Source organism: Phacochoerus africanus, chromosome 4 (assembly GCF_016906955.1).
Source record: "Phacochoerus africanus isolate WHEZ1 chromosome 4, ROS_Pafr_v1, whole genome shotgun sequence".
Taxonomy (NCBI): domain Eukaryota; kingdom Metazoa; phylum Chordata; class Mammalia; order Artiodactyla; family Suidae; genus Phacochoerus; species Phacochoerus africanus.
In genome coordinates, this window is record NC_062547.1 from 14225944 (window position 1) to 14245137 (window position 19194).

Sequence of the window (19194 nt, forward strand, 5' to 3'; positions counted from 1 at the left end):
TCCCCAGAGTATTTTATATTTGGCTTTGAATGTTGCCCAAAGCATTGCCCAAGTCCTCATAGCAGACAAACAGTTTGAACTTTGATGAACCATGGACTGAAAAATGGAACAAAACAAAAACTTGATTTGAGAAGGTCCAGTGTTACCAATTAGTATTTTTCCCAGTATGAATATTCTCCACTGGGATTGCATTTCTAATTGTTTCTTGAAACAGTTGGGGATTCTCCCAAGATAAATGCTAATGTCAGTAGCCTGAGTATAAATTCTACAGCATTGGCTGAAATTTGACCTTTGTGGTCCTGGAGAAGATACTCTTATTTCCACAGGTAGGAAAGGCATGTGTACCTTAACTTTCAATACCTAGTAATGTATCTATTCTCCTTCTTTTAATTACATTTTTGGGAGGATATTGATGTATTGAAACAGAAAGTTTTGGTGAAAAATTTGAACAGATAATGCATGTTCCATGAGAGAAAATCTTTAGAGGCTTACTCAACTCTGTCTTTCTCTTTTACGGTAGATACGACCAGTGTTTTTGAATCATTCTGGTAGAATTCCATAGTATGGACCTCCAGCATATGTTTTACAATAATTTAGTTTCAAGTAATATTCTTTCTGTGTTTTCCATTTGTCTAATGTCTTGGTGTCTACTGTTACCAATTTCTGCATGAAAAAGACACATTGGAAATTTAGGTCTTTGTGGTTTATTAATAATTTAAATTTATAATAATTTAAATTTTCCCTACTCTAAGAAGTAAAGTATATGCTCAAACAAGATTTTTTTGTGACTGTTAAACATATGGAAAAGTTAGTTTCAGTATGTGTAGCTAAGAGGTTTGTTTTTATTAGGACATCTCTAAGTCCTTAATGATTCTGTCATTTATAAGATTCTGGATTCTTTCCCAATGCCTTGTTTCTGTTAAGGAGCTGATTTTTCACAAGTCATACTTGTGCTACAGGGAGAATTTTTTTTTTCAGAATATTGTTCTTTTTTTTTTTTCAACAAAGATATTTGAAATATGAATCAGACTAAAAGTACTCAAAGAACTAAATGGGTCAAAGAACTTAAGACAGTAAATTGGTGAAAATTTTCATCCTTATTTGGCCAAGTTGTCCATGTCTCACTTGAGTGCATATGAATATTTGCTGTGAGTGTTTTGGATTCTCAGCAGCAGTCTGACACATCTCCTGTGGGCTATATCTTTGTATTAGCTGTCTCTGTTTGCTATAGGCCCACAATTCTAGGATTAAGATATAGTTAGTGATAATGGTTTCCACTAAAAATTGCCATGCTGCCATGACCAGGGAGATCTGACCAAAACTGCAGAATTCTTCAGTGCTAGACTATAGATGATCTGAAGAAGTTGCTCCTGGGCAGACAGTTGAAAAAAGGGTGGGGAGGGGGGCTCGTGGCTTTCTTTTTTTACTGATTTAATCATGATCTCTAGCCACTGCCCTAGGTTTTGAGCCCCAGTTTCTTCCTATTTTTAACAGGACACTGTTATCTTTTCTTCTTCCTCTGTCTTTTGTCTTTGTTAGAATGTCCGTCCCTATCTTCTGTACTTCCAAAGAACTTTAGTTGAGAATTCTATTTTATTCATATTTCTCTCTTCTAGTAGCCTATAGTGGAATCATTGATGGAGACAAGGGAGGTGATAGAGTTGAATAAATCAAATTTTAACATTTTCCCAAGCCATCTATCCCACTGAGAGGGAGTGATGGGAAGGTAGCATGTCACAGAAGAAGGACACTAAACTAGGAACTATCATATTTGATTCTCTCCTAGTTCTGTGTCTGAGATGTGAGCCCGGGTCACAGTGTTAAATTTTCTGGACTTGATTACAGACCTAACTGAACCTATTGACTTTGTCTTCTCCACCACCTTTCTTCTATACAGTGTCATGTCTGGAATTTGAAAGGTGCATAAGCAGGTTTAGCCAAATGAATGCAGAGCTTACAGGATTTTACACAGTAAGTTAAAATGTTTCGTGAACTATAAATGTAATGTTAATAAGATGGGTGCAATAGCTGATAACACCAAAATTTGAAATCAGAAGGCCCAGTAAATGTTATGCATTTCTTTATTGTAAAATGAATTAATATAGTATCTATTTCATAAGGTTGTTGGACTTAAGTAAATATTTTTTTTTGTCTTTTGTCTTTTTGTTGTTGTTGTTGTTGTTGTTGCTGCTATTTCTTGGGCCGCTCCCGCGGCATATGGAGGTTCCCAGGCTAGGGGTTGAATCGGAGCTGTAGCCGCCAGCCTACGCCAGAGCCACGGCAACGCGGGATCCGAGCTGCGTCTGCAACCTACACCACAGCTCAGGGCAACGCCGGATCGTTAACCCACTGAGCAAGGGCAGGGACTGAACCCGCAACCTCATGGTTCCTAGTCGGATTTGTTAACCACTGCGCCACGACGGGAACTCCAAGTAAATATTTTAAAAAAGTACTTTAGTATGGTGCATGGACTATAAGAACCCAACAAATGTTATTATTGTCATTGTCATGTAAACCTTCAAGCATAAAATTAAGCAAGTCTATCAATTTTATTTACATTCTTTGAGCTGGTAAAAAAGGATGTGCTACTCACATTGACATCTTATAATGGTCAGAAGGTAGGAAAAGTTTTACATAGCCTCTGACAAGTTCTCTGATAATAAAATTTCTTAATGTCAAAATTGTTCCACAGAAAAGGGACATTTCCATGTCAATTTATTTTTATGTGACTCTTAGTATACAGCAATTTGTTCGTAAACTGAAATTTGGAGATATATTGTCATAATATTTTAGCTTATTTTGATTACATATTTGAAATAACTTGTGATAGGAATTCCTGTCATGGCTCAGTGGTTAATGAATCCAACTAAGAACCATGAGGTTGTGAGTTCCATCCCTGGCCTTGCTCAGTGGGTTAAGGATCCAGCATTGCCGTGAGCTGTGGTGTAGGTCACAGTTGAGGCTCGGATCCCACACTGCTGTGGCTCTGGTGTAGGCCGACAGCTACAGCTCCAATTAGACCCCTAGCCTGGGAACCTCCATATGCTGCAGGAGTGGCCCTAGAAAAGGCAAAAAGACCAAAAAAAAAAAAAAACTTTTGATAAATTCGATAAAATGCATACCATTTATATAAATTATAAGACAAAAACATAAGAAATACACATTAAACCTGTACCTTGCATTATAAGCTATTTTTGTAACTAAGGATACGATTTAATTTTTTTCTCATTTAAGTAGCCAGTTAAGTCATATAGCAATTACTGAAAAGTTTCCTTTTTTTAATGCTGATCTGATATTTCACCAGCATCATATATCACTTTACTTATGTGTGTAATTTCTCTTTGTGGACTTTATTTTCCACTACGTTGGTCATTTATTTTTTCTCATTTTTTTCTCAATATCAATAACACATTGTCCTGAATCCATACTGCAGTTTTATAGTAAGTCTTGTTATCTGATAGGAAGCTCCTTACAGAGAAAAGATTATTCTCTGTTTAAAATCAGAAAATAGGGGAAAAGAATGTTAAGAGAGTTGGTTGAAGATATAGTAAATTTTTCCAATTATGCACTTTGGATTTTGATGGCACTTTTAATCTCATATCTTTGGATTATATTACCCACTGCTTGTCATTTTTTCTGATGCCTACGAACTCTCAGATCACTTGTTTCCCTATGATTTTACAGCAACCTTTTCAGCATGTTCATTACTATGCTTGTCTTAATAGTCGGTCAATATATACAAAGATAACCCTCCCTTCTCTCGATGTGGAATTCTTCCTTCACACCACAAACACTATTGACACACCACCACCACCACTACCATGGCCATCCATCACCACAAATAAACAATTAAACTTCTTGTGGGCTTCCAGAAAATGAGTCAGACTTAGCGAGAGATGTAGCACATCAGTGGATCATTGAACTGGGAAATATGAGCTGAAGTTCTGACAAATCTTAGTCTCCCTGGGATTCAGCTTCTCCTGTGTTATCTTCATGGTCTTTTTTAACTGACGTATCTATGTGTGTTTATGAAAGAACATAGATGGGAAAATTAAGTTCATAGTATGGTTTTTTTCTTGACATATAAGTTACCTAGATATTTTAAAATTCGCAGAGTATCAGGATACTTAACCTTACAGTTTTGTCTTTAGTCTCCAACTTAATTGCCATGTAATTACAAAAACAACATAAATGAAAATCATTTGTTGAAAACTTTTTAGACTTGCTTTATGGTATATCTCCTAATATCTAATTATGGGAACAATACTGGGATAACATAACTAAAGCCCTTTGGATTTTTTTACATCTAACCTTGTATAATTTTAACCACAGATTCAGTGTTTGTTTTTTTTTTGTTATCTGTTTTTTGTTTTTTTTTTTTTTTGTCTTTCTGTCTTTTTCTAAGGCTGCTCCTGCGGCATATGGAGGTTCCCAGGCTAGGGGTCTAATCGGAGCTGTAGCCACCAGCCTACACAAGAGCCACAGCAATGCCAGATATGAGCCGTGTCTGTGACCTACGCCATAGCTCACAGCAACGCCGGATCCTTAACCCACCGAGTGAGGCCAGAGATCAAACCTGCAACCTCATGGTTCCTAGTCAGATTCATTAACTACTGAGCCATGATGCGAACTCCGATTCAGTGTTTTTTTGTTTAGTTTTGTTTTGTTTTTTAATAAAGGAAACAAAAATAAACCTTTTCTATCTCCTCTTAGATAATCAACCAGCACTTTACAGATGAGACAAAGAAATGCTCCAAAGAAACTACACTGAAGTGACAGAATTTATTCTCTTGGGCCTGACGAGCCATCCAGAGTTGCGAGTTGCTTTCTTTGTTTTGTTCCTTGTGGTCTACCTCGTCACTGTGATAGGAAACCTGGGCATGATTGTTTTAATCAGAATTGACGCGCGACTTCACACCCCCATGTACTTTTTTCTCTCAAGCTTGTCTGTTCTAGATCTGTGTTTCTCCACCAATGTCACTCCCAAAATGCTGGAAAATTTCTTATCAGAGAAGAAGACCATCTCCTACGCAGGCTGCCTGGCGCAGTGCTATGCGGTCATTGCTGTGGTCCTTACAGAGCACTGCATGCTGGCTGTGATGGCATATGACCGCTACATGGCTATCTGCAATCCTCTGCTCTACAGCAGCAAGATGTCCCAGAGGGTCTGTGTCCGCCTGGTCATTATCCCTTATGTCTATGGCTTCCTCGTTAGCGTGATGGAAACCTCGAGGACCTACAACCTCTCTTTCTGTGGTGACAATGAAATTAATCATTTCTCCTGTGCCGACCCACCTCTCATCAAGCTGGCATGCTCTGACACCTACAACAAAGAGTTATCCATGTACATAGTGGCTGGCTGCAGCAACGTCCAGTCCCTCCTGATCATTCTCACGTCCTACGTGTTCATCCTCGTTGCTATCCTCTGAAGCCGTTCTGCGGAAGGGAGAAAAAAAGCTTTTTCCACATGTGGCTCGCACCTGACAGTGGTCACAGTCTTCTACGGAACCCTCTTCTGCATGCACCTGAGACGCCCCACAGAGGAGTCTGTGGAGCAGGGCAAAGTGGTGGCTGTGTTTTATGCCACAGTGATCCCTATGCTGAACCCCATGATCTACCGCCTCAGGAATAAGGATGTGAACGAGGCATTGAGAAGAGCAATAGGGAAACAAAAACTGGGGAAATAAAAGTACTACTGTCATGGAAAACATTTCTAGGTCGAGTAAGACATGAGATGATTGAATCAAATATCTCATTTTAAGCTAGTTATGTATAATACTTTTCTAATGCTCTATGTTAGGTAGCTGACTAGGTTACAAATCCTAAAAACAGTGGTTGAAAATGGGAAGAATAGGGCAGTTGCCCTTTGGGCAATTCATTCTCATTTCTGTATCAATTAGTATCAGTTCCTACTGAAAAAAAAGTGCCTTAGGCAAATCTGAATTTTCTTTGTTTTGTTTTAATGTCAGTTGAAAGAATCCTGGAGGTTAAGTGTCCACTTTATATGCTAGCTTTATTAGGTTTGGTCTCTCCCTTATAGCTTATTTTACTTTAATGGCGTACATTCTTTTGTAATTATTATTATTTATAATTATTTTTACTTTTTCCATTGTAGCTGGTTTACAGAAACATGGTTTACATGCTTAAGGTCACTTTATGATGCAAAATGCTGCCAGGAAGCCAGCCTCCATGTGTGATTGTCACACATTCCAAATGTTCTATATGACATGTCAGCTCATAGCTCTTGGGTCCAAACTTAATCATATGTTCAAAACTCCCTGCAAGAGCTTCTGAGAATGTCTATCCCTGGGCACAGTGTATTAGGCTAAAAGAGGAGGGTTCTATCTCCAGTCCGATGGTAAATAGACATCTCCACCCCACTTTTTAAAAATATCTCATCTTCACCCCTTATTCATTTAAGTAACAACTTCCTAATTCACGTTCAATAATGTCCAACACTTGAAATTACTAACAGTTTATTTCACAGATGATGAGAGCAGAGTAGATACCTGATACAGGTTACTCCATAAATGTTGGAATCTCATTGAATGTATTCTGCCACATGAACATTTTTTTCCAGAGGCCCAGTGTTACAACAAGATTTTTTCTTGAAGCATCATAAAAATGCCTTCATGGATGTGTCTACTCAATGTATCCAACTGTTTTAAAAATCAAGATTGTATACAAGATTGTGTCTCCTTTGGGTAGGATGATGGTGCAAAATTCCTAAGTTTTCTTTGGTGTGTTCAACGACCTTTTTGAAATAAACACACAACCATTTTTAACCTTCATTTGACTGAAGTTACTTTATGAAACATGGCCTTTGTGTTCAGCTGTGTTTTGATGTCAACACTTGGAGTAAGGCAAATAAAAGACTTACTGCAATTCTTATCTTCCACCCATTTCCCTCACCATCCTAGTACCTGACATTCTACTGTGGCCTCACCCAAATTACAACACACCTTCATCTTCTGAGGTTGTGAGGAAATGGTCAAAATCGCCAATTTTAAATCTATGAAGTACAAGCGTGCACTATAATTTTCTTACTTAGTTCCTCTATTTGTTGGCCTTATTTCTTAAAACTTCTTAGCAGTAAAGGCAAATACTTAGTTATTATCTGTAGGAGGAGAAGACCTGTTGTTTTCATAGGCTATGGTCATGGCAGGGTTTTTCATAAGTGCGAAATCATCTGGTGTGAGTAAGAGCAAACTCAAGAATCAAGCAGCTAGAATCAAGTTACTCGGCTGAACTGAGAAACACATTATCCAAACCTCTAAATATTGGATATAGAAACTTACCTCTTTGGGATTACAGGTTGAGTGGCTATGAGGAGTAAGAGAAACAGCACTTAGCAGAGGGCTATGCCTGATATTCTAAGTAGTGGTCCAACCCTATGGTGTTTCCTCGCACATCTACATTGTCTTATAAAAGATAAGACAATGTTATCTTAAACAGCAGTTCACTTATAATGACTATCACTGTTTTCTTCTTTGACTTTTTATGTCTAAAGAAATAATTTGTTCTTTTTTTAAAATACATGTTATTGGAGACTTGGTGACTTAGAAAGTTGTGTATGTTTCAGATGTACAGCAATGTGAATTGGTAATACATATACATATATTCATTCATTTTCAGATTCTTTTCCCATATAGGTTCCACTATTTTTTAAAATTAATATTAATCAATAACATCTCATCTTCAGTTCGCTAAGTCTTTCTTAAAAACAGCTTTGCCAGTAGCAGTGCAACTTATCAGTATGTTGAAGGTTATGCTTAGGAGAAAATGGAATATAACCGTCAGGGTTTGTGAGCACTTATTAAAAATGTGTTGACTGATAGATGGTCCAAAGAGTGTTGCTTTATAGGATATCACTGTTAATAATTCCATTCTGTTAATGTTAGTTAATACTATACAATTACATATTACATACATATGAGGAAAGAGGAAGGGGACTCAGAAATAAAGGATAAATAAGAAGGTCAAGTTTATTAACAGCTTGAAAAATATCTTAATTTGGAGGAAGAGACAAGACAGAGGATGACCTAGAAGTTTTCAGGCTATGTTTACCTGAGAAACAGAGAAATCTGTGACTTTAATCCAATTTCTCTGCCTTAGATTTGGGAATTGAGGCTAGACACAACATTCAATATATTCAAGTTTTAGAATTCAAGTATTAGTATTAGGGTGACCTGTATTCTTTCTTCCCACCAAATATTGAAAGCAACACATTCCCAAAATAATAATTGTGGCGTATGTCTACACATTAGGATCTCAGGCTCCTGAAGCTTTTTATGGTCCAGTATCGTGTATATAAAATTGGAAAAATGAAGAGAGTTCTGAAGGTGGAGAATTCATTCAATAAGAATGACAATATATAACGGGAACATAGAGTCCATGAGAGTAGCTACTGTATTATTATCTATTTAATTTTTACTCTATTCTAGGCACACAGTAAATGGATAAATAAATAAATAAATAAATGTCACAATTTATAGACAATAAAGTCAAGTCAAGAATTTCTGTTTTCCTGGAATTCCCGTTGTGGCTCAGTGGGTTAAGGACCTGATGTTGTCTATGTGAAGCTATGTGTTCAATCCCTGGCCTTGCTCAGTGGGTGAAAGATCCGGTTTTGCCACAAGCTCTGGCCTAAGTCATAGATGCAGCTAGGACCTGGTTTTGTCCTGTGGCTGTGGTGTAGGCTGGCAGCTGAAGCTCCAATTTGACCCTTGCCCTGGGAACGTCCATATGCCACAGGTAAGGCCATAAAAAGAAAAATATAATAAAAATTAACTGTTGTGTTTTCCAGTGCCATGGGGTACACTCATCCCCTAGAATGCAGGTGCAGTCTTATAGAAAGCAGAGAGGGAGTAAGTTAAATTTTTTCCACTTTGGAAAATGGACCCTTAAAATATCAGTTAAGCTCAATTAGGGGAATAAAGTGGTATGTCTCACAATACAGAGATTGTGAGCTAAAAATTATACCCACTGAATTTGTGAACAATTATCTTTTGATAAAAATTAAAATAATATTTCTTGAGCATGTTAATTTTTTCTCCTAAATGTGTAGAAACTGTAAACATGAGAAGAAGAGATATTAGAAATCATCTTCTGTCAATAAAAAATATTGATGAGTGAATTCTTTTGTGACAGTGTTAAAAACAGAGCAAAATAGCATAAACACTTACAAAGCTATCAACTCTAATCTGAGTGTTAATTTGGGTTTTAGACAAGTATATTGTTTCAGACAAGACGTCTATTTGGGACTCATCAATGATGTGCATATGACATGTGTCTTTTCATTATAATTTTATAACCCTTACTGAGTAACGGAAGAGACTTTCTTCATCGCTATGAAGAAATGTACTCATTAAGTACAGATTATTTGAAATGTTGTGATTGATACTATATGGGCATGATTATTATCACCTGGGAAACTAAGAACTGCCTCCCCACCCCCAAACTAAGGCAACACTGTTTCTCTCCAGAATGCAAAGAAAACATTTTAAAAAAGGAATAAAGTAAAATATCAAGTTCTTCTAGCCTTTTAATTTATTTTTATTTATTAAAAAATTCTAATTCTGCTGAGAGTTTTTTTCTCTTAAGGTTCATTTTCTTTCATAGATGATGCAATGTGGAGCATTTTAATTACCTTTTCAGCTTTCTGTCTATATATATTCTCTGGTGAGAAAGTCCCAGAGTGGGAAATCCAACACTTATAAATCCTTATGCACGACCCATGGATGATGACAGGTGAGATGTTTCCAAGAACATTTTTTCTTCATGCCCAGGTAGGTTCATGCACAGGCAGTCCATGTATTTTTAAAAATCAGTCTGAAGTGCTCGCCTTCTAGGCGGTCCTGGGCATTCTGAGTAGGAGGACCGTGTTCTGGGGAGGGTTATTAGGAAGTAAGCTTAGAGAGGCTTCACCATGGCAATGGTTGTCAGTTGTGGTTGGGGCTTTGGCCTGATGCCCTATCCAAGAGCTGCAATTTTGTGATAGTAGCAGAAATGTATACCATCTTGCCTAACAAACAATGAGAACCCTCCCCATAAAGCGTCAGTAAGTGGCAACAAAATAAATATTTTTCTTTTCTTTACTAAAGACACTTAGTGCAAGGCTCAGTCTCACTTTCTCTTGCTCTATCTTTGTCTTTCTGTCTCTGCTTCTCTCTCTTTCCCTCATACACGTGTATAAAGTCATTGACTTAAACTTTTATGCAGTACTAGCATGTATAAGATACCAGCCATATGTCTTCAAACACAATGATTGACAAAGAAGTTTATTTGACTTCAAAACATTAAATGATCTTGTGCTTCTTAGAAACCATATGGTTCTTTCTCCATTATCCTCCCTCCTTTGACGTCCCAATGGGAGTTTGCTCTTTTTTTTGGCCATGCCTGAAGCATGCAGAAGTTCTCTGCCCAGGGCTCAAACTAGCATCACCAACAGTGACAACATTGAATCCTTTAACCACTGGGCTGCCAGGGAACTCTCCAGTTATTGGAGTCTAACATGAAGACAGCCTGAGGAAAGAACTTGACTCTCCATGTCATCTGCTACAATTTTCTTCCCTCTTGCAAATAAGTCCCTGAAGATGTCTGTAAGACTGTCAGTTTAAATAAGGGACCCAGACATTTTCTTGGGTGGCCAATTGTCTTGGTTTGCCTAAGACTGAACTTGCATTCCCAAGCCAAGAAATTTCTGGGCAAACTGGGTGGCAGCTGTTTATGCTACACGTATCCCACTGCAGACTGAGCTGTAGCAGACATAGATGGATTTTATCAGCGGGTCGCCTGTTTGAATCTCATGCTGCTCCTCTGTGCATATTAGTCATTAAATAGCTACTAAAATTAGAATTGGAAATGTAGCTAATGTGGCTTTGCTTACTAATGCAATCCACACTTAAGGACTTGAAACCTACTATCATTTTCCTTTTTTTTTTAAATTTTATATCTCGACTATATTTGACATATAAGCAAAAGAGCAGTTTTAAATATTCCCATTATAAATATAAGGTTATGAACCAATACAATGTCAAAAATGGTTCTGAGGAGTGTTTTTATAGACAGCCTGAGAACATGAACAGATTTCTTGCCTTAATGTGTGGAAAATGGCTAATTATTTGAAAGAGGCGAAGTGAATCATGTAAATCTCCCTTCAGAGACATGTGGATATTCAAATAGATTTGGCAATACCCTTTATTTCTCTCCTTTGCAAATTCGTAGTTAAATGAGGTAGCATCTCTTTGTATTTGGCATTTTGGCAGAAGCAACCAATACAGTATAGTTTCTTTTACGTTACATCGGTCACCACCAATATTCTAGAGAAGGATGGAACTCATCTATTAGTTTTTCAGCCTTTGATATTTATCACACAAATTTCAACCAAGAGATGAGTAGTGGGAAGCACAGGTATAACAGGGGAGCTAAGAGGCAAATTCTAGTGAATAAGGAGAGAAGAACGGATCTCACCTGATAATGGGTGGGAAAAGTTACGTGTCTCTGCAGCTAAGAAGCAGGATGGTCATAACAGCTTATTATGGGTAAGAGGAGAACCAGTGGTTTTTCTGGAACGTATTAACTGCTTGAATGAATGAATAAATATAAAAGTGATGGGAGTTCTCGTCGTGGCGCAGTGGTTAAAGAATCCGACTAGGAACCATGAGGTTGTGGGTTTGATCGCTGGCCTTGCTCAGTGGGTTAACGATCCAGCATTGCCATGAGCTGTGGTGTAGGTTGCAGATGTGGCTCGGATTCTGCGTTGCTGTGACTCTGGCGTAGGCCGGCAGCTACAGCTCTGATTGGACCCCTAGCCTGGGAACATCCATATGCCACAGGAGCGGCCCAAGAAATGGCAAAAAGACAAAAAAAAAAAAGTGATCAAGTTTTTCTAACTTGTACTTTGTGGCAAATACAGGATAATTTTATAAAACCTCAGTTGTGCAAGCTCATGGTTCGTACATAAATAGAATATAAGTGCAATATTACTGCTGGAAAATTAGCTCAACATATTTAATCTAGCAGATTAGAATGTGCTAGAAGGTCCAGAATTCAGATAGCTAACCATCTTAATCTGATATAGTCAACCGCTAAAAATGACTTCTCCTAACCCTCAATTTTTTTCCTTAGCTTCCTTGTACATTTTAGAAATGTCATTAATTTAAGCTTAAATAATTATAGAAAAATAATAATATTCTATTGTTCTTCTTTTATTCAAAGTTCTCAGAGAGAAAGAAAGGAAGTAGAGAGACTGCCATAAAACTTGTTAATGCTTCAAAACACAAAGAAGGGAATTCTTAAAAAGAGTCTGAAAGTCCAAAATTGGTGATGCTTAAATTTATCCTTTTTAGGCTTGTTTGTAATGTGGACAATGACTGGCAAGGGTTCAGGGTTTCTTTAGGTTGATTTTCAAAATTTAAAACAATTGCTAAATAAATGTGTTGCTTTCAGAGGTTTTACTTTTCTTTTTTGCTAATAGGGATAATTGGTTTACGTTAAATCATCTTATACAGTGTTATGTGTTTCTTGGTTGCACCCACGGCATGTGGAATTTCCCAGGCCAGAGATCGAACCTACACCACAACAGCAACCCACACCACTGCAGGGACAATGTGGGATCCTAAACCTGCTGAGCCACAGGAGAACTCCTGAAGCCATTTGTTTTATACATCTCAAGTTTGCAAGAATAATACAAGGAGGTACAATTTACTTTCTGATGATGGAATAACATTTCTTTGCCAATGGCTTTGAAATCCTTTTTTTTTTTTTTTTGTCTTTTGTCTTTTTTGTTGTTGTTGTTGTTGTTGCTATTTCTTGGGCCTCTCCCGCGGCATATGGAGGTTCCCAGGCTAGGGGTTGAATCGGAGCTGTAGCCACCGGCCTACGCCAGAGCCACAGCAACGCGGGATCCGAGCCGCGTCTGCAACCTACACCACAGCTCACGGCAATGCCGGATCGTTAACCCACTGAGCAAGGGCAGGGACCGAACCCGCAACCTCATGGTTCCTAGTCGGATTGGTTAACCACTGCGCCACGACGGGAACTCCTGAAATCATTTCTTATATATATTACAGACTTTCAAACTCTACAAATCTAATCAATAGTAAACTGTATGCACGTTCTAAAAGTTGGGCCCAGCAGTAAAAATTCTTTCCTTTTCCAGGAGAGAGCAAGAACAAAAATTCTCCTTCTGGAGTTTTGATGCAGACAGGTAGAACTAGATACAAAATGTTCTGTCACTATTTTCTATAATTTTGTATTATTTTATCACTTTCTCTGTTTAAAAAAAACCCTCATGTATATATACATAGATAAGGTAAAGAAATACTGCTAAGTAAAGACATGTGAGAAAGAAGAGAGAGAGAAAAAAAGAAAAAAAAAATACCAGAGAAATTGAAAGAGAATGGGTTAAGAAAAGATAATATAAACAAAGAATGGCTATATTTGGTATCTGCATCTTCTGATTTTTGTTTATTTTATTAGATAAAATGCATCTCTATCGGGATCAGATTTAAGAAAATGCTCAATTTTACGGATGTGACTGAATTTATTCTTTTGGGATTAACTAGTCGTCCTGACTTACGACTCCTTTTCTTCGTGGTTTTCTTGCTGGTGTACATTGTCACCCTGATCGGGAACATTGGTATGATCATATTAATCAGAATCAGCCCCCAGCTCAATAGCCCCATGTATTTCTTCCTCGGCCACTTGTCTTTTGCAGATGTGTGGTTCTCTTCTAATGTCACTCCGAAAATGCTGGAAAATTTGGTATCTGAGACCAAAACCATCTCCTACCCTGGTTGTATAGTGCAGTGCTTCTTCTTCATCGCCTTTGTCCACGTGGAAGTCTTCATCCTGGCTGTAATGGCCTTTGACAGATACATGGCCATTGGTAACCCTCTGCTCTATGGCAGCAGAATGTCAAGGACCATCTGTCTCCGACTGATCTCTTTCCCTTATGTGTATGGCTTCTTCATTAGTTTGATCTCAACCTTGTGGACCCATGGTTTGTATTTCTGTGGGAACATTGAGATCAACCATTTCTACTGTGCAGACCCAGCGCTCATCAAAATGGCCTGTGCAGGGACCTTCATTAAAGAGTACACCATGCGCACTTTGGCAGGTCTCAACTTCTCTTACTCTTTATTAGTCATTGTCATCTCCTACGTATTTATCCTTGTCGCCATCCTAAGAATGCGCTCAGCAGAAGGGAGGAAGAAAGCCTTCTCCACTTGTGGGTCCCATTTGACAGCTGTCACCATATTTTATGGAACTCTTTTCTTCATGTATCTCAGAAGTCCAACGGAAGAGTCTGTGGAACAAGGAAAAATGGTGGCTGTGTTTTACACCACGGTAATTCCTATGTTGAATCCTATGATATACAGTCTCAGGAACAAAGATGTAAAGGACGCCATGAGCAAAGCAATCAGTAGGACATTCTTAACTAGATAACATAAAAACTGAAAATGTATGATGAGTTCAATAGATAGGGTAGAAATTAACCATTTCTTTTGAGTAATTTTGAGGACATTGGTGATTTATGTTTTCCATGACTATATGAAGATAATATGTATTTGAAAAGAGAATGATGGGAAGAGAGGCTCATTGTAAACAAGACTCTCTGGGTCTGTAAAATTTGACAAGATGAAAACATGCTGACAGTTTCATCTACTCTTTTTCCCTTCCACACAATGTCAAATTCAGTAGGTGTGACTAGAAAAAAAATTTATGGATTTTCAATTGTTTACAAACTCACTGTTTAAATTCTGATGTTAGAAGAACTGCAATTGTTTCTTCTTGCACCTAAAATAGGTGTTGGGTCAAGATACATGTTATTATTTTTAAATGCTTAAATTGGCAATTATTTCCCTGTAAGTCACTGTTATAACTGCAGAAAACATGACTCACAGTGGAATTTTTTATGCAGAACGTGTTATAAACTCTATGTAAGCAAAGCTAATTAATATAACTGTATGCTAGATGAGTTTTCACTTTCAAGTGTATACTAATTAATTAAACCTCATTTTCATGTAAATATACTTAATATCCTATGGTATCCACTTAAGATCCTATTTATGTCTTACTTTATAATGACCATCAGAAGGTAATAACACAATCTCATTGATGTTTTGGTTTGGAATGTGGTTTCATAAATATATTTTAGCAAGTTATTTTTAGAAAATTTGGGGAAAATATCGAGATATACTTTTTTCTCTTTATTTTTTTAAAATATTTTTGGGGTTTGGTTGTAGCAGAAACTAGCTGAACCCTTAGTAATTCTAGCATGTGCATTTGTTGCTTGTGATAAATTTTATATCTGATTGTAAAATTAACACATCATCCATAAAATGGATGCCCTGAATTTCATTGTTTTACACTATTCTTGCCTCATTTTCAACATATTTTTACTTAAAAGTTAAGTAAAAATTTGAGGCACAAATAACTGAATTTGATTATGAATGCTCAAAATCTATAACTTTTCTTGTTGAGATTCAAGTCCTGTTCACTTTCTTTTATTTACCAATGTTTTATAAGAACATTTAAAAAATACTGCTGGATTTTCACAAGTAAAGCAAAATTATGCATGCATTATATAAGCAAGTTTATATATTGTATAGGTTACACGTGTGTACAAAGGTATATGCATGGATTTTTGTGTTTGTATGTGTGTGTATTTCAGAGGAATCAACTTGATCAGCACTTTCCCCAGATTTCCATTTAGGAGTATCTCTCAGGAGCAAACTAGTTGTCACATGAAATAAACAACATAGTTATATCAATTATAATGTTATAATATTACATTCTATCTTGTACTACATATTTTTTCCTTTCCACATTTATGTGTATAATTTCAAGTTGCCTACTTCTCCAACAAAAGAACTACTTTCTCTATTTGGCTGTATTTTGACCACAGATTATAAAACATGGTGAGTTTGAAAGCTAGACAATTTCAGAGGTTGTTATGACCACTAGTGTTATTTTAACTAATTTGGAAAAATAAGCTACAATGGAAAAAATAAAAATCACTATAAAAAAAAGAAAAAAATGGCAGTATCACTCACATAAAAGGCCTTGCACTGCATACAGATTTAAAACATTTCCGCTTAATTAATTCAGAATTTATTTTTTTGTCTGAAACAAGAAAACTAACACTAATTCCCATAAAACATTAACCATCATTACTTATTAAGCAATCTCTCTACCCCTACTCAGTTTAAAATGTCAATAATTATAATATACATAAACTGTTTATATTTCTTTTGGTCTATTTCTCAGCATTCTAACCTGCTGCTTAATTAGTTAATTTGCTCACTCATCTAACAAATAGTACCTGAGTGAATATTATGTACCAGGCTCTGAATTGTTTGTTATCAATATCAATGAACAAAACAGAAGAAAACAAATCCTTTATCTCATGGAGCATATGGTGTGGAACACACATAAACAAATAACATAATATGTAAGTAAATCATACAGTATGTTAGTGATATTATGGAAAAATCTAGAAAAAAATACCGTAAGATAAAGGAGCGAAGGAGTGACTCTGGCTTAGGCATGAAAATGAAGACAGATTTTATTGAGAAGATGATAATTGAGTAAAAACCTTATGGAGGTGGTTCAGAGATCAGCCATGGAGGTGCATGAGGGGCAGTGGTCCAGGGAGATGGAATAACCACTTCAAAGGCCTTATAATGCAAATATTCAAAGGGTGTTTTAAGGAAATGTGGAAGCATCGTGGTTGGAGTCCAGGGCAATGAGAAAATGAATGGAACATGAGATCAGAGGAATAATAGAGGATTAGTGGCCAATAATTTAAGACCCTGTGAGCCATTGGAAGACGTTTACCTTGAAAAAAATGGGAAGCTCTGGGAAGGTTCTAAGCTAAGAAGCAATATGATATGACTTGCTTTTTTTTTTTTTTTTTTTCCTTCTTAGGGCCAAAACTGCGACATATGGAAGTTCCCAGGCTAGGGGTTGAATTAGAGCTACAGCTGCCAGCCTCCACCACAGCCACAGCAATGCCAAATCTGAACCTTGTCTGCGACCTACACCCCAGCTCACAGCAATGCCGGACCTTTAGCCCACTGAGCAAGGCCAGGGCTCGAACCCAAGTCCTCATGGATACTAGTCAGGTTTGTTACTGCTGAGTCACAATGGGAATTCCCTTTTAAAGGCCTACTTTAGTTTTTGAATTTAGAATGGAGTTCAGAAGAACAAGAGCCTGTAATTCAGGCAAGAGAGATGGTTGCTAAGATATAGCAGTAAAAGTGGTGAGAGGTCTTCAGATTCTGGAAATATTTTCTTTTTTCTCCTAGTTTATCCAAGCTTCTTTTTTATATTATTATAGTATAGTTGATTTATACTTTTTCTTAAATTTACACACACACACACACACACACACATATATATATATATATACATATATGTCTTAATACTATCTTCCTTCAAGTTCCAACCCAAGGGACTAGACACAGTTCCTTGTGCTGTATAGTACGACCCATTGTTTATCCATTCCAAATGTAACAGTCTGAATCTACTAACCCCAAACACCGTGTCTGTTTTCAATACAGATCTCTCTCATTCCATGAGGCAGAGTTGTTGCTTACAAGTGATGGTCCAACACAAATTCTCCTTGCTCTGGAATCTAGGTATTCAATTAGATATTATTATCTAGAATTAGATATTATTGAATAGGTCTCACCAATGGAATGCAAGTTATACATGAAACTTCTAGACTGAAGAGGTTAAGTACAGATGGCTTTCCCATTCTTTCTCCAACACCTGAAAGCTGGATATAGATGCTCAGGTAGACTTGGCAAACCACTATTGTGGAGGGCTGATGACTTGAGACCCTAAATGACAGCATGAATGGACACTGGACCGTGATCTGGAACACCTGTCCATAGGTTTTATGAGTGAAGAATAAAACTCATTATATTATGTTTTCGTAATTTCTCTTTTTGTTAAATACATTAGCTAGTAATTGTCCAAATGTGTAAATGGGCCAACTGCATGTCTTCTAGAACTACATCTTTGATTTAAAAAATCAGCCCTAGGGTTTTCTATGATCAGTTTCTGTTGCTATGTTATGAATCTCATTCTTTAACTACCTCTGAATATATTTCTTCTAACATTTGAAGTTCAATGCTTGATTGATCAATGAACATTTTTGCTTGATTAGTAATGATGATTATTTAATAATATATTTAATTTTCACCATATCATATATTTTGAAATGCATCTTTTGTACTATGTTATGTTTTAATTTTAATTTAGCTATTTTTTACTCTCAGACCTAATAATGATATAAGTAAATGTTTTAGCTTATAAATAATTGTTTAATAACTTAATATTAATTAAAAATGTATAATTCATTGTCTTAAAAACCTTGTGCTCTTTGACATCTTTTAGATAACGTTATAGTTCCTGTGTTTTTCAATAGCAATTTTGGAAAGTATTCTATGGTTGTGTTATTACATGCTTTCTAAAAAATTTAGATTTATATATTAAACATCTATGATTATTTATTCTTTTTATTTATTTATTTATTCCTCAGCATATTTATTCTTATTTTTTCTGTTTGCTTTTGAGAAATCTAAGACATTAAAAAGTCAAATTTAATTTTAATTCAAAATATTATCTCTATATAATTTATGCTGGGTAATTCATTCATTACACACATTGACTATTATATCTTCATTATGGATGCCATTCTTTAGTTAAAAGTGACATTTTATCGGAGTTCCCATCGTGGCTCAGTGGTTAAGGAATCCAACTAGGAACCACGAGGTTGTGAGTTCCATCCCTGGCCTTGCTTAGTGGGTCAGGGATCCGGCGTTGCTGTGGCTGTGGTGTAGGCCAGTGGCTACAGCTCCGATTAGACCCCTAGCCTGGGAACCTCCATATGCCAAGGGTGCGGCCCTAGAAAAGACCAAAAAAAAAAGTGACATTTTCTCTCTTATTTAATGATTTATAATTTATCTTCTGCTTTATTTATTTATTTAGTTAGTCATGGCTGCACCCATAGCAGGTGGAAATTCCTAAGCTAGGGATTGAATCTGAGCCCCAGCTGTGACCTGTGGCAATGCTGGATCTTTAACCCACTGTGCCAGGCCAGGGATGGAACCTGCACCTCCACCGTGACCTGAGTCACTGCAGATGGATCCTTAACCCAACGCACCACAGTGGGAACTC

At 36.8% G+C, this 19194-nt stretch overlaps 2 protein-coding genes across 2 annotated transcripts; both read left to right on the top strand.

Moving 5' to 3' along the window:
• The first annotated feature begins 4748 nt into the window (after positions 1 to 4748).
• On the top strand, positions 4749 to 5687 carry LOC125123999 (olfactory receptor 1030-like). The gene is given in 1 exon segment (XM_047774178.1): positions 4749 to 5687. A coding segment is annotated over 1 exon segment (939 nt).
• Positions 5688 to 13518: 7831 nt separating this feature from the next.
• On the top strand, positions 13519 to 14451 carry LOC125124000 (olfactory receptor 5M3-like). The gene has a single exon (XM_047774179.1). The coding sequence runs from the start codon at positions 13519 to 13521 to the stop codon at positions 14449 to 14451; it is 933 nt and encodes a 310-aa protein (XP_047630135.1).
• The last annotated feature ends 4743 nt before the right edge of the window (positions 14452 to 19194 follow it).

Coding starts and splice junctions, on each gene's coding strand:
- LOC125124000 (XM_047774179.1), top strand. CDS start 13,519: ATGCTCAATTTTACGGATGTGACTGAATTTATTCTTTTGGGATTAACT.